General features: G+C 44.5%; 1 protein-coding gene across 12 annotated transcripts in view; it reads right to left on the bottom strand.

Annotated features, from left to right (window-relative positions):
- Window positions 1-14,919, bottom strand: part of PAX2 (paired box 2) — a 99,708-nt gene that overhangs the window by 20,785 nt on the left and 64,004 nt on the right. For all 12 annotated transcript variants that reach the window (XM_066191317.1, XM_066191316.1, XM_066191319.1 and 9 more), the window contains 2 exons: window positions 7,985-8,160; window positions 5,994-6,120 (listed from right to left, as the gene is read on the bottom strand). In XM_066191317.1, the coding sequence (XP_066047414.1) occupies window positions 5,994-6,120; window positions 7,985-8,160 (303 nt within the window). The remainder of the gene's footprint in view (window positions 1-5,993; window positions 6,121-7,984; window positions 8,161-14,919) is intronic.

Raw genomic sequence — 14,919 nt, 5'->3', positions numbered from 1 at the left:
TAGTGAGGCAGGATAGTAACAACCATGTAGCAGATGCATGGGTGATGCATATTCCACTTTCACAGCGTTGGAGCATCCAGAGATGTGCCCAAGAGGCTGTTTGACTGCCTGGGACTGCAGCCATGCTGCTGGGCTGCTGAGTCTGTGGGATCTGCCATCACCAAAGCCAACTTGGGCCCCCCAGCAGTTTGCTAAACAGGTTTTTCTAAGTCATATTAGTCAAGCCCTGGCCAGGGCCATTGCTCGCTGGTATCAAAGGCTGAAGTAGACTGGAGTCAAACAGGAATTTTTCACCAGTACAAACAAGGAAAAGGGGAAGGAAATACTTCCCCTCTAACTGTAACACTGTAAGTACAACTGAATGTTATGGTCAGTTTTAGTCAGGATTTAAAACAGCAAGCTGGATCAACTTGTTTTGCATTTCTACTGTGAGGCTGTTTTCTACAAGCTTGAATTTTATGGGAGGTAACAAATATTTTGACAAATATAAAATTCACCCTAAACATAGTTATTTCAGTTTTTGCTAAGTAGATGAACTGCACATTTATTTAAGCAATTATGTTGTTTAATATAATTTGTCTTCACATATTATTACATGGCAAAATAGTGAATGATGTGTCCATATTATTATTTTATTAGATTATTAACTTTTTACTTGTTATCTGTGTCAAGTTATATTTGGATGGAAATTAGAATTGAATTAAAAACAGTATTTGTAATTATTCATGCTAATTAAATAAAATGACCATAAGTTCCCTGACTTCCTAAATATATTAGAACAGAAGAAGCAAGCTTTTCTAAACAGGTTTTGGATTAAAAAATTATTAACTGGAGGAAAGGATATCTATAAGGAGGAATTTGGACTGGTTTAAGAACCCTATTTTAAAGCTAATAGATTTCATCCTCTCATTCCAACTCTAATTCACTTAATTTGAGGAAAACAAATGTTCCTGCTTTTTCAAATCCTAGTTTGTTTCTTCATTTTAAACGACCAGGTTATTGAACTGAACAAAATTCACTCACTAATTTGAAATGAAGGAAATAGTATCTTTTCACCTTGCAGGAGGCTAAAATTCTCAAAGGATTGTTTAGCATTTCAGAAAATTTTGCCAAGTGTCTGGCCAGTGACTTATCCATAATTAGCATCACAGCTTTCCTGAAAACTTTCATAGAGATCAGATGCTGTTTGAGTACTACTTTTTAAATGTCTTTCAAGTATAGCAAGTATCCTTTTTTGTCAGTAATTCCAACTTTTTTTTGCATGCATTCATGTATAAATTAAAAAAAAATAAACTGAAAAAATCTGATTCTGTGCCAGAGAGGGGAGGTCTGGAGGAAAGTAAAATCCATGAACTTTTTTGTTTTTGTGGTGTCTTTGTTCAATACATCATGAGTTGTCATCAGGATTTCTCACCCTGGATGATATTTGTTGCTTTAGGGAAAAAAAAAACATTTCCCAGAGAGAGGGAAACATTTTCCACGTAGGACATGATAGCTGCTTTGGTGGTTGGTGTTGACTTTAAAACTTCTCTATTCTTGTTAATAGGTGCTAACTGTAGCAGAGAAGCACTCATAAACTTCCTCAAAAGAAGAGAAGGGGACACATATTCCCATTTCAGTCACAGTAGAAGTTTGTTTGTTTGTTTTCATCTTGTCTTTTACCTTTTCTTTTTCTTTGTACATCTCATGGATTATAGTGGGCTGGCAAACAACGTCTAACAGTTAAAACTGCTGGGATTCACTTAAGGGAAATTTTTCTTCACCTTTGCTGTCAATTTATGATCCATCCAGTAGGTAAATCCTGCTACTCCCCTTTAGTAGTCAGTTAAAAGTTTCAAGCCATACATGAAAAGTCCATTGTGCTCTAGTACTGCCTCTCTGATGGGTAGCTCCTGGGCTAGATAATTGAGTTGGAAAGGGCTCTGTTCCTGAACTATTTATCTAAGTCCCCAGAACTCGTAACTTGCTTTGAAGACATCTCACTTCTTTGCATGACTATTCCAATGGCTGTGACTTCTGGTGATGCTTAAAGATGAATCTTAACCTTTGTTCTCTTCTTGATTCAAGGCTTCTGTGAACATCCTTGTGCTTTTAAAGTTCTCCAACTGCTAGTGCCAAAATCTTCACCACTCACCTCCTGGCTGTTGAGTACCTTCCAAACTCAAAGGTCCATGGAAACAAGTGAATAAAAGAAAGCTATTGAGATTTACCTAGCTCTGTACAGATTTACACTCATCTTCTTTGACTGTTTGCCTTCAATAGAAATTATTGAAGTAGAAAAAGTCTGAACAACAGAATTCTTGTAACGGTGTTCATCTGCACATACTTGCCTTATCATGGCATGTTTGAGCTTGGATCTTTGCTTCTAGGAATTCTGATTGGTGTCCAAAGATACTGTCCAAGAAACTGAGAGGGATCTACACCAATCCAGCTATGAGAGCCGAGCAGCATCAAGGCAAGATGTTGCTCGCCTGCTGGCCTGTGTGTGCAGGAGGTGAGGTGGTGCTCTCAAGCAACTCTTAAGAGCTTTTTCTCTCTGAATCTTCACAAGGAAGTTGAAAATTTCTGCATTGTCTGTTCCATATGAATGGCAGCAGCGTATGTTTCCTAGCCTAGTGTCCAGCTAGTCCCTAAGTGACAGCTCATTGATGAAAATTCCTTGCACATACTTAATAGGGAGAAATAAGGATGACCTGTCTGCTTCATAGTAAAAAAAAAAAAAAAAATAAATAAAAAGGTTTTGTTTACTTGCTTTCAGAGATTTGAGTAATAAACGACCCATCTAAGATATTTTAGTAGAATAATTGTCTGAGTGTTTGATATTAGCAGTACTAGGCAAGGCTGGGCTATACTTAGCTAGGGTGCTAGACTGTGTCTTTGAATAGATACCCAGGACTTTGAGGAAGGCCTTTGGCACATTGAAAAGGTGGCTGCCTGTTTTGCAGCACTTCCAGCTCTTCAGTTCCAAGAAGCTCCCAGACAGATAAAGGAACTTCAGCAACACCGTTCCTTAATTATCTCATTACATTTCAAGATCTTAGATAGCTACATAATGTTGAAGTTTTGGTGGTTTTTGGAGGGGTGTAGTCTCAGAATGGTGTGAGCTGAAAGAGCTTGCTGAGAACAGCTAGTCATGAGCCAGAGAGAAGGATGTTCTCTTAAGTCTTCAGGAAGGACAAGGATCTGTTATCATACAGCTATAGTTTGGAAAGACTTAGTGATACTTATTTCTGTCTGGGAAGACTAAGCTGGGGAGACTTGCTAGTAGACTGAAGCTCTAAATCTCACACTGTGAAGTGACTCCACACAGAATTTGTACCCTGAAGGGATGGACTTGTTTCACATTTGTTTCAGGTATCACCTGAATTCACGGACTCCCCTGGGACAAAAGTATGAGGCATTTCAAGGATGACACCACAGCAGCAAAAGAGGCAATACTCACTATTACTCTAATATCCCTTCCTGGGAGCAGGACCTGGGTGATACCAAAGAAATCTGCATGCCTCTTCCTTAATCTCCTAGTTGGGGTAGATCAGGAGGCAGCACTGAGTTCCTCACCTCTCTGGTCCTTCCTGAAAGCATTGCCCAGTCCCATAGCAAACATATAATGAATCATTCATCTTTAATAGATTATGCAAATTGAGAACATCAGATCAATGAAGATCAATACCTGCAACCATTTAATTGCCAGCAAAAACATTTTAAGAATGAGCATTATCTGAAGTCCTTTCTTGGGTAATGGCACCATTAATCCAAACATTGGATCTTGGCCTAAGTGTACAGGAAAAATTCTCTACCCCTCTTCCCCTGATGCCTTTCAGGGTGTTGAGGGGCTTTTTCTTCCCCTTTTCATTTCCAGTTTCTGAGTTTCTCCATCATTACCACCAGTGAACAGTTCCCAGTGCTAATAGTTCTGCTTTTGTTACTCTGCACTGATTGAAATGTCGCATACAGATTGAGATGTTAGTGCTAAGTTGCCACCTGGGAATGTCAAGCTGGGTCTGAAATGAACTTTTCTCACTCTTGAATCCAGATGGATCAGATGGGGATGTTCTCAAGCTGAGCTGGGAGTGTGGCAGGGAACAGAGTAAGGATAGCACAGGGTGAGAGGGACATGAAGAAAATTTTTTTCCTCAGCCTGCAGTCTTTTCTGTGAGACCAAATCTGTCTCCTGCTGTGCCCTTGTGAGAGTCATGTCCAAGGCTTGTGTAGTGTCCCAGCCTTCAGGAAGCCTCCTCTCACATTAACAGGTTGGAATACACCATCTTCACTGGGGGAGAAGAACTAAAAAGAGCTATTTTCATGGCCTCTTTGAATTTTAAACTTTGATTGTAGACGTATCACCTTTACATTTAGCTGTGGGGATTTGCCTTTCTCTCCTACTGGCTTTGCCCCTCAAAGACAAGAAGATATTTCCTGTCAGAGATGTGAGTCTGCTAAACAGTAGATGAATGCCAGCTGAGTTTTGTGAATACAAAGAAAGGTGGAACACTTTCACCACAGCTAAGCCATTTTCTTTTTCTGGTTGGCTAAGAAACTGCATGGCTACAAGGATTCTGAATCAAGCCTCATAGCTGTAAAATCCATGAAAAAGGTCTGGGATGTAATGCTTTCTAGGCACTTTCTGAATATATAGCTCATCTTCCATGTTCTCCACGAGATTTTGCAGACCTCACACTGGATATTCTCTGCGTTTGAGTTAACTGTTACTAGTCCTGCCTGGTCCCAACATGCTTGATAGCCAAAAGTTGTGTGCAACTATATGCCTTTGCTCAGTGTTTGCTGAACAAGTCATGACTACCTGCCTCATGGGCTGCTTTTACATCAGGGGCTATTAGCTGGGGCTTCTGCAAGAAAAAATTGAGATACAAACTCCAGTGCTCTTGATTCTGTGCCATCAGTGGACAACTTTTTGGTCAAGGGGCAAGAAGCTTCTTCCCTTGAAAACAGGACTTAGACCTCTTTGTCATGAGTTGTTTCTCAGCTTCTGCCATGAGGTTTCTAGAGGGGCTACGAAAGTTGTTGAGAAAGGGGGATATATCAAACAGGGCCAAGTCACTTGAGCCATGCAGCCACTTTAGCTAGCCAGGAGGAGATGTGCAAGTCTGGTAGCTGTCTTGCAAGTCTGCAAGGCTAGTGAGCCACCACCAATGGCAACCAAAGCCTCGAGAAGAAGGGCTGTGGCACCAGAATACTTCCTTATGGCTCTAGACGCACACAGGACGGGCAGTCTAAGACCAGGATCAGGACAGTGTTGGGAGTGACCCGTGGCCCCAAGCCAACCTGTGCCGCTCAGGTTCTGCACGTGCCACCAGCAAAAAGGAAGTTTCAGTGAAGCATCTGCTACAGAGATTGCCTCCTATTTCCCTGCGTCCTGGTTTGTCTGCTTTCATGTCCTTGCTTACAATTTCTACTCTTCCAGACACACCTGAGTTTAACGTGCCCACACGTCAGGAAAGCCTGTGAACAATTTTTTTTGCCAGGTTTCCCAAGAGACTCGTGGGCTTAAGGAGGAGGGAGTTCAGCACTCGCAGTTCAGCAGATCTCAGTATTTAATTTGCAAATGCCCCTTCCAAATGCCAGAGCTGAATAAAACTTAAACTATTATTTTTCCAAAAGAAAACCAAGTAGAGATCATGGGTAAGCCATGACCCTGTTCTCAGATACAAAAGAAAAAAATCACAGTGCATATTTGGACATATTTGTCCTCCACCAACATCCCAACCTTAAGCCCCATCTGGGCACACAAATTTGTGATTCACATCTGGGTTTGCCTGTCTTTGAGTCACACCTGGACACATCTAAGTGTACCCAAAACTGCCAACACTCTGAATTTCAAACTTCTATTGAACCCTTATGTTCTCCACAGTCTTTCTGTCTCTTTCCTTGTTTGCCACAGAGGGGTATCTTGCATTAGCAGAAAAAGCAGAAGCTAATGGTGATGAAGGAAATAAATAAAAAGCTTGGTTCTGCTGTTTGGTCAGGCAGCTTACCGGTCACCACAGGGTACGTCTGGGGTCCTGACACATTTGTCCCCAGGTCTGGGTTAGCAGAGGTGGATAGACTTGATTTGACTTCATCGAGACCAGGGGTCAGAGCTGGGAGGGAGTACTCATTACCCTGGGGAAGAGAGGAGAAAGACAGCTCGCTATTGATGCGATGGGAGAAAGGGAAGGGTGTACAGATGGGGGGGAGGAAGAGGAGAGATGCAAACCCCTGCACAGATGGAAGAGGAGGAGGAGGAGGAAATGGAGAAGATAAAGTGACAAGAGGGTTGAGGAGGACGGGGGGCGGTGGCGGGGGGGTGGGGGGGGTTGTGGGATCCTAGGATGAACTATCCCACCTTCCTGCTTGATGCTGTGAAAGGGAAGAGAGGTGAGGGGTCTGGCCTCTTATCTGTGGTATGGCTAAACCTTCATTCGGTGCTGTGGGGATGCGGATGGCTGTCTGCGCCAGGGGAAAAGAAAGGGGAAATCCACATCCCCTCCTCTTAGCTGAGTGGAGGTGGGAGGTGTTTGCCCTGGTGACAAGGACAGCTGGGGCATAGGACCACAATGACATGACTAGGACAGGCAGGCTGTAGGAAGCAGCCAGTGTTGGCCCACTGTCACCAGGGTCTCTGCCTGGGTTGCCTGCCTCCCCTACACTGTTACCTCTGTCTTAGCTTTTAAAAACAAAGAAGCCTCATCCCCTGCCTCTGTCACTCTGTGCATTGGGGTATGAAATTGGGGAGGGGGGAGCCACATGGCTAACAGAAGGGTGGGAGGGGGAGAGCCATTGAATCTGAAAGGGTGTCCTGTCCGAAAGGCTCTGATAATTGCCTTTTTATTGTGGCAGCCTCCAGACCAGACACAGGAGCTGGAGAAACCAGGAAGGTTACAAAACAGCAGGAAAAGTTGCTCTGATTAATATTACGTTAAATTAAAACTGATTTTCTGCTCTTTCTCCTCCGTTTTTTTCCATGAACTTCCCCAACCCCCTCCCCACATCTTCCCCTCCTCCAGCAGGTTCAACGCATGCTGCCCCCTCCCCGCCCCTGTCCCTGCTTGGCTAGGACTGCCTAGTCATTTCCAATTCCTTCTTGTATTGATCTTCCTGTAGAAATCAGTTTTGTAATTAGCTGCAAATTAGGCCTTCTACTGGGGGTGAGCCTGCCCCCTGATTTATCACCAGAGTAATTCGCTGTGATCGGAGAGAAATTAAAATGAACTCAATTAGGCTTTGGATTTGCTTTATGGGCCCTGCTCAGAGTTTCAGGGGGAAAAATGACTGTGCTGGTGCTTAATAGTCTAATGAAAGTAAATAAAGGTTATTCATTGTAATAAACCCAGGGACTCTGGGATGAAGGGAGTCCACAGCCAGCCTCTCCTTCTCTTCCTTTGTTGGTTTATGGCTTGGGGCGGTTTAAAAAGACTTTTGATTTTCATTTTATTAAGACAAACAGCTTTTGGGATAAAAGACGGGGAGAGCGGGGGAGTGAAGGAAAGGTGGGCAGAGCCGCAGGAAGTGTGGAAAACTATGTTGGAGATGAGAATCAAGTCTCAGCTTTGGGCCATGAAGGAAAATGATCTATTAAAACCCAACCCTGTGGCTTGCTGGTCACCAGTGTGATCTCAGGGTGCAGGTGTTTGTGTGCAGTGCTGCCTGCCAGTGAACATGGATGGGAGTGTAGGCAATGTTCATGGCAAGAATAGGCTGGCATAGAGGGAGGTGTGTGTGCAGAGGGAAAAGTGGTCATGGGGACATAGGGAGAGCACAGTGTGCATGTATATGGCAAGTTCATGAGAGGGGGTAAAGCTTGAGTATACATGAGCATCAGCACGGTGATACATTTACAAGTAGACAGGACTGTAAAAGGTACGTGCAATAACAGGTCAGTGTCAGAACAAGGGACGGAGAGGGGGAGAGGGATTTTGGTGATGGAATCTTCCTGCCATCATCCTCTCAGTGCCTGTGGGTTCCCATTACCAGGCCAGGCCCTCACCTGCTCAGATTTGATGTGCTCTGATGTTTGAAAGACGTCAGGGTAAGAAGGACGCTCAAAAACTCGATCTAAAGCTTCCAGCTGCTGCTGGGTGAAAGTGTCGCCTCGAAGGTGCTTCCGCAAACTGTCCACGCTGCTCTGGGAATCTCCATTGGGAACTGAGCCCTCGGATACATCTGCAGGGCACAGACAGAGAAAACAGGGAGTTAGCACCACCCTGGCTTGAATTGGTAACGGATGCAGGACAAGGACAGAGTGGGAAAGAGGGAGGCTCTGTGCCTCCACCCAGGTAGCTGTGCCACTCTTGAGGGAAGAGGAGGCTGCAGGGGTCCAAGATGAGTCCCCTCCTCTCTGATGGAGTGGCCAGGCTGCTCCAGTGGGTTCTGTGGGATTCTTCTGCCCAGGATGAGTGAGGCTGTGGAGAATGGTGCTTAGCTCAGAGATGAGTTTCAGTTCCGCTGATTTTCAGTGTTAAAAATTGCCAAATCTCCACTGCTGAGCATAAAATGGGAGCAAAGCACAGCGATTAGCATCGCTAGAAGACCACTGGAGAGGCAGTCCAGAGAGAAACAAGAGTGCTGAGGATGGGTTGGACTGGAGAGGACTGAGGGAGCCTGCAATGGGAAAAAGGCTGTCTTACAGTTTGAAGGGAAGCCAGTCTCTGTTGTAGCTCCCCAGTCCTATGAGCAGCTATCACTGTAATAATTTCGTTTTCATCTGATCATATCCTAGATGAGTCTTTCATCCCCCTTAGATAACAGGGAAATCTGGTTTCTGACTCCATGTTTCACCAGAGACAAATCCTTCCCTGTGGGGCAACTGTCCCAACCAACATATGTTGGTTTCTGTCCCATTCACCTATGTGTAGCTTGTGATTTATCATGCGATTTACCCATATCTCTGTTATAAAACTCCCTGCAAAATGAGATTAATCTTTGTCTCTGCCAGTCTCCCTTCTTACCCAAAATGAATTATTGTATTACAAAACCTAGTCCTGCTCAGTGGGAATCAGCCTTCCTGGTGTTACTTTGTTCTTACTAGGAATATATCTGCCTTCTGGTAGAAGCTTCCCTAGAAGTGCCCCTCTGTCCCTACAACAGCCCTCTGATACAGTCCAATCTCACAGCAGTGCCTCCTGTCATGCTCCAGGGTGTCTCTATTTCTGTTGTGCCATCCCACATCTCTTACAGCCCACTCATCCCCTCTGCTGTGAGTCTGTCATAAATGCCCTGCCCCATCCAATGTGATTTTTTTCCTGTGATAAACCATCTGATCACCTATCTGGGTTTGGGTTTGGTTTGGGTTTTTTTTTTTTTCCCTGTTATCCCCCAGCTCAAATGAGGTGCATTTTTCTCTGTTATAACCCCTTTTTTTCTCAAGTGAGTGTCCTGCTATTAGCATCTGTCATATCCAAGGTGAGTCTGTCTGTTATAACCTCCTGTCCCATCTGAAATGAATCTTCCTCTGTCATAATCCCTCATCTCATCTGAGGCAAGTCTTCTCATTATAATCTCCTCCAGCTGTGCTGAGTATCTTTCTGCTGTCACATCTCAGCCTAACTTTGGTGTGCCTGGTTATAATCTCCTACTTCATCCATGCTGATATACCTCCATACTCTCCATGCTGAATCCTTACCTACTGTGCCTTATCAGACACATCTGACTGCCTTATCACCCTGACTAACCTAAGATCAGGTTCTCCCTCTAGTGCTGTAATTATCTTCCTGATTTTTCACTAACATGCCTCATACTTAAGCCTTTCTTAGTGGCCTCCAGAAACCTGCTGTCTGTCAAGAAATTGGTCAAGGGTGCTGTATAGACCTTTTCCTTCCTCCATGAAATTGTGAGGTGCTCATGGACACATGATGCTCCCAGGAACCTGGAGTGACATTCACTGTGCAGTATCCAGAACAATGCCACTCTGCTACTTCCTCTTTTACCTCACAGATAGTGCCAAGATGGTATTTTCTTGGCATAGTTAATGCCCAGCTGGTGGCCCAGAGTTATGACTGAGCCTGCTGCCTTCTGGCTATGAGATATATCCGTTTATAGGTGATTATACGATATGATATAATCAATAGTACATTATATACAGTAGCATAGTACAGTACCACTCACAAGAACATAGAAAATATTACATATTGATTTGTCCCTGCCAGCAGCCTTCCCTCAAGCAGCCTCTTCTCTCTTTCTTTTCTACCCCAAGCCAGAGCAGGGCTGTTTACTGGCACTGATCCCTGGAGTCTTCTCCTCTCCCCAGGCTTATTTGCCCAAGAGAAAGTTATCAATTTCCTGAAATCTGGAGCTCATGACAGATTTAACTAGGAAAACAAAGCAAAGATCAGGCTTGGTGGACTGCGCACTGTGTGGGTGGGCACATTTTTCATGTTTTCGATGGACCGGGCTGTTTCTGCGGGTGGTGACTTTCAGGAGGACTAGAACTCTGGTCTTCCCTGCAGAAAGCTGGCTCAGAACCTGTGGGTCCAGACACAGAAAAAAAAGTTTCTGTATCAGTCTCAACCCATCTGCAGCCTGTGAAGTTCATTGCTTTTGAGGATTTTTCCACGTGTCAGTGTGTATGATTGCACACACCATGACACTAATGCACATGGGTATTTTTGCAGTAAATAATTATTCTGTTATTCTTTAGATTCTGCATCACAGTACATGGCTGACCAGGCTTTTGTCTGTGGCTGCTGGTTTTGGCTGTACCTGATTTTCAAGGATGGCAGTTTGGTGTGAGTGGAGGGATGTACAGTAAAACTTTCACTGATTGTCATTAAACTAGATTTTACCCTTAGTGAGTTGCCCTGAGTGGTTACACAGATTTGTGCAGACATGCACAGGTATTTGCAATTCTGTCTGCCTTCAGAGCCCTGTGCACGTGTGTCTTCCGCGTGTGCACGGGCCATGCCTTTGTGTGAAGAAGCTGAAATCACAGCTTTCCCGAGTCGCTGTAAGAGCCTCTTTTCCTTCATTTATTCAGGGGCCCTTCAGATCTTGACAAATCTGTCACTCTAAATTTGCGAGAGATTATGGTGCTCTCTGCCTAGCACGGAGAGAGGTGATATATGATATCTGCTGCCCCTATTGATTGCCTGATCTGGTGGCAGAGGGCTGGCGAAATGAACTTGAAATGAACATCATGCCTCAACTCATTGTGCGTATAATACACTACTTAATCCCACATTTTTGAGCCGCTATGGAATTCAATTGATCAATCATGTCCCTCTGATAGTACTGTTTTAGGGGTTATTGCTGCTCTGCTCACTGACCTTTCTATTTATTTATTTATTTATGTCAGAGTGTGTGCGTGTGCACGAGCACACATAAGCGTGTATGTGTGTTTGGGGAACCCAGGACCAGCTGATGAGCGAGGATCTGTACAGTCTATGGGAAATGAAAGACAAGGATGAAGGAAAGAGAAGGATAAAGAATGGGGCTAAATAAGAAATAAGAATTATCAAAGCAAGCAAATGAATAGAGAGGGGTGCAAAAGTTGTAAGGAGAACAACAGTGCTTTAGTTTAGGTGGAAATTCCTGGAGTGGAGAGGGAGGAAGGAGGGGGATAGGTCACTCTGCCCTAGCCTATACTTTAAAATCTGCAAAAGGAAAGAAACTTTTGAGAGGCCTGTAGGGGACCTCGAGGTGGATCTTGGCTTAACAGCTTGCCGTAATATTTGGCTTAATAATGGTAGGACACATGAATCTGTAACTTCACAGAGCATTTATATGAATTGTGCATATATATTTTACTTATGAAGCAGAGAAGGTTTCACAGAGGTGATCCTGAAAGATTTGTATATCTTGTGTTGCTAATGTTGAGACATTCACAGTCACAGATTGTTTTATTCTCTTCAAAGCCAAATGATTCTAAGTTCCCTGTGTTTATCTTCTGGTGTCATAACCTACGGAGGATGTGTTTTCATTTTTTCCCTGAAACTGCAAGTGCTACACACTTATATCTGGTTTTAGATCAAAGTTGCAATTCTCATCTAAGCATGTGACTCTATAAGCTGGACTATCAGGACAAGCTTCAAATACACAAAGTATGAGAGCTGACAGCCCTGTGGGTATGAGCAAAGGTGGAAGAAAAGACCAGAGAGGACTTAGGGGAAGAGATGGAGTCCATCAAAGGGCTGTGGGTGCTAGTGAAGAAAGGGCATACGAGGAAAATTTGAATTGGGAAAGAGTAGCAGATCCCATAAGGAATGGCACTGTGCTGGGCAACAGTCACTTCAGCTGATGAAGAACAGTGCCAGGAGTAAAAACTTAAGGGACAGGGATTTGCCAAGAAATCAGATATTGGAAGGGGTCCCATTCAAGGGGGTGAAGGAAGCAGGAATCCTTCAGCTGTAGGATGAGTCTGAGGATGCCACCTGGGTAACTGTGATAACTGTACCCAGTAGGAAGCAGCACCATCACCTTTCCCAGTTCCCTTTTAGTGGCAAGAGAAACCTCTCTTCTAAATCGTAAGAATCTTAACAAACAGCTTGAGAGGCAAACCATGGCCTCAGTCACTGTGTCCCTCACAAAGGCACACATTGCTGTCAGTGTGATCAGGCCTTGCACATGTGACAGGAAATATCTCTCCTCTGAGGGACAGCCAAGGGAGTACGTACAGTGAATGTTCAGAGTAAACCCTCAACACAAGACACAGAAATGCTTCACAGGTGTCACAGAAGTATTCTGACAGATAACAAGGAAATGGTGTGCCAAAGAACAACAGAACAACCTTAACTACATCTAACACAGGGAATATGCCCATTAAATAATTCCAAAATAGAGACATTCTAGGTCTGGAAGCCACAAGGACACCATAATGTACAAGTAGCACAAAGCAGCATAATTCATTGCTTCCCTGGCTATAAGCGACAGACAGAACTCTTGCTCATGGTGGGACAGGACCATCTCAACAAATAACCCAGAAGTATTTCTGACATAGGGAGATCTTTGTGGCACAGAAACATCTAGGAAGGTCATGAGAAGGTGTGCAGCCACCGCACAAATGTGGAGATACTGCTCTCTTTTAGGGAAGGGGCTGTAATCCCTATGACATATCTGCCTGCAGTGTCGTGGGGCCCTGATCTCAGCTGGGCCCTTGCAGCTCTACCAATAAAAATCACAGTCATAATAAAAGCGAATGTGACTGGCATGAGAACTGCCAGCCAGGTGACACAGCAGAACCCATCTAATTGTCAGAGGCTCCGAGGGAAGCACAACTGTCTGAGGCAGTGGTGCTGAGCTGGCTGCTGCAATGCTGTCCCTCTGCACCAGCAAGGTGGCCCTGTCCTCTCCTGCAGCCTGCCTGCAGCATCCCTGCCAGGGTGCTTAATTCAGAGCAGCCCTCTCCCACTCCCTGAGCATTTGTGGCTACATGTGCTGCCCCTTCCCAAATCACACTTTTGTGTAAAGACTGCTCTTTCCCTTTTTCCGATTTCTCTTCTCTTTTTTCCCCCTCTGATGTGTTCCTGTGTCCCCACACAGCCTGGGCCTGTCAGGCAGCTTTCCTGTCCATCCCCGGGGGCCTTTCCCCACACTGCCAGTTGTTGCAGTTTCAAACTCAATTGTTCTCCTCGGTACTGAGGCAAATGGAGTCATTAATTACCTTCTATCGGCTGGGCCGAGTTCAGAACGCGATCGATAGCCCGTGCTTGTCATTCACAGCAGCCAGCCCTGCGCAGACCCTCGCGGTGCGCTCAGTGCAGGGCCGCGAAGGACCCCAGCACTGCTGAGCTGGCCTTCAAACCCTGGGGTCAAGCTCCTGCTGGGAACAGCAGACCTCCCACATCTGTGTCTGAACTGACCCCCAGCTGAGAGAGAGATTAAAGACAAAGACCTTGTCCTGAGGTAGTGGGTTACATATTTTCAGACGGCCAGCATTGTCTGGTAGTGATGTCCTGATCTACACAAACTGATCCAGTCTAGCTGTCACAATGATTCTAGAGACACTGTTTGCATCCTCAATAATTACTAGACTAATACTGTACTCCCCCCAGTAAGGACAAGTGTAAGGACTGGCAGTCCTAACGTGGCGATCTTTTCACCTATGTAACTTTCTTCCCCTACTAGTTAGAGGTTTGGAAAAGGAAGGCTGTAAATTTGGGGTTACATTTCCTTCTAGGAGAATTTTTGTTGTCTTTTAGACAGCGTGAAAGAAGATGTCATCTCTAGATGGGTCAGTTCTGCGTTTCAGCATGTAGTAGTGTTGCAAGAATTTTGAGTGCTTTGTTTGTGATAACTGGTGGAGATGAACCTCAAATTCAAATGGGAAGGATCCTAAGTGAGTGCAGAATAGAGATGATGGAGGGGCTGGCAAGGTTCGGGAATGCATAGAGAAGGAATGTTATCAGGGATCTACGTTGCCATGGTGAAAGAAGATACAATACAAGTTCAGGTTATGTACAGTATCCTGCAGAAATAGGGATAGTGGGACATAAATACTGGAGGATTATCACCTCAAGGAAGACCATCAGCCTTCATGAACGCTACAGTTGTTCAGATTCTTGTGTCCATTTGCCTCAAGGGAATCCACAAACCTGAATTTCAGTATGCTAATTGATAGTACTGTGCTGGTTCATGTGTCTCTGTAATTTAAGTGTGTCAGCAACACATAAACTGTGTGTATTTCTTTCTTACATGCTCAGGCTTAAAGCACAAAGGCTCAGAAATGAAGGATTTTATGTTTTGAAATGAGGGTATACCTCAAGTGAGGAATTGGTGAGTAAGGAAGGCTGCTCATGCAGGGAAGTGAGTGTGCCTGCCTGCGGAAGAGTGAGATGTGTGCTGGTGCCTGACAGCAGTGCTTTTAACACAGGAGTTGTGTATGACTGAGCACCCTAGATGGAGCAGGGATGGGCAGTGCAGCGTTAATACAGGGCTTACATGAGCAAAAATGGCAGTGTTCAATGAGAATGTAAATGTAATGAATTGTGT

This window comes from Chamaea fasciata, unplaced genomic scaffold (assembly GCF_029207755.1).
Source record: "Chamaea fasciata isolate MVZ Bird 193981 ecotype frontalis unplaced genomic scaffold, bChaFas1.0.hap1 SCAF_9, whole genome shotgun sequence".
In the NCBI taxonomy this organism is placed as follows: Eukaryota; Metazoa; Chordata; class Aves; order Passeriformes; family Sylviidae; genus Chamaea; species Chamaea fasciata.
Note: the sequence above shows the minus strand (reverse complement) of the source record. Positions and strands in the feature narration are given on the sequence as shown.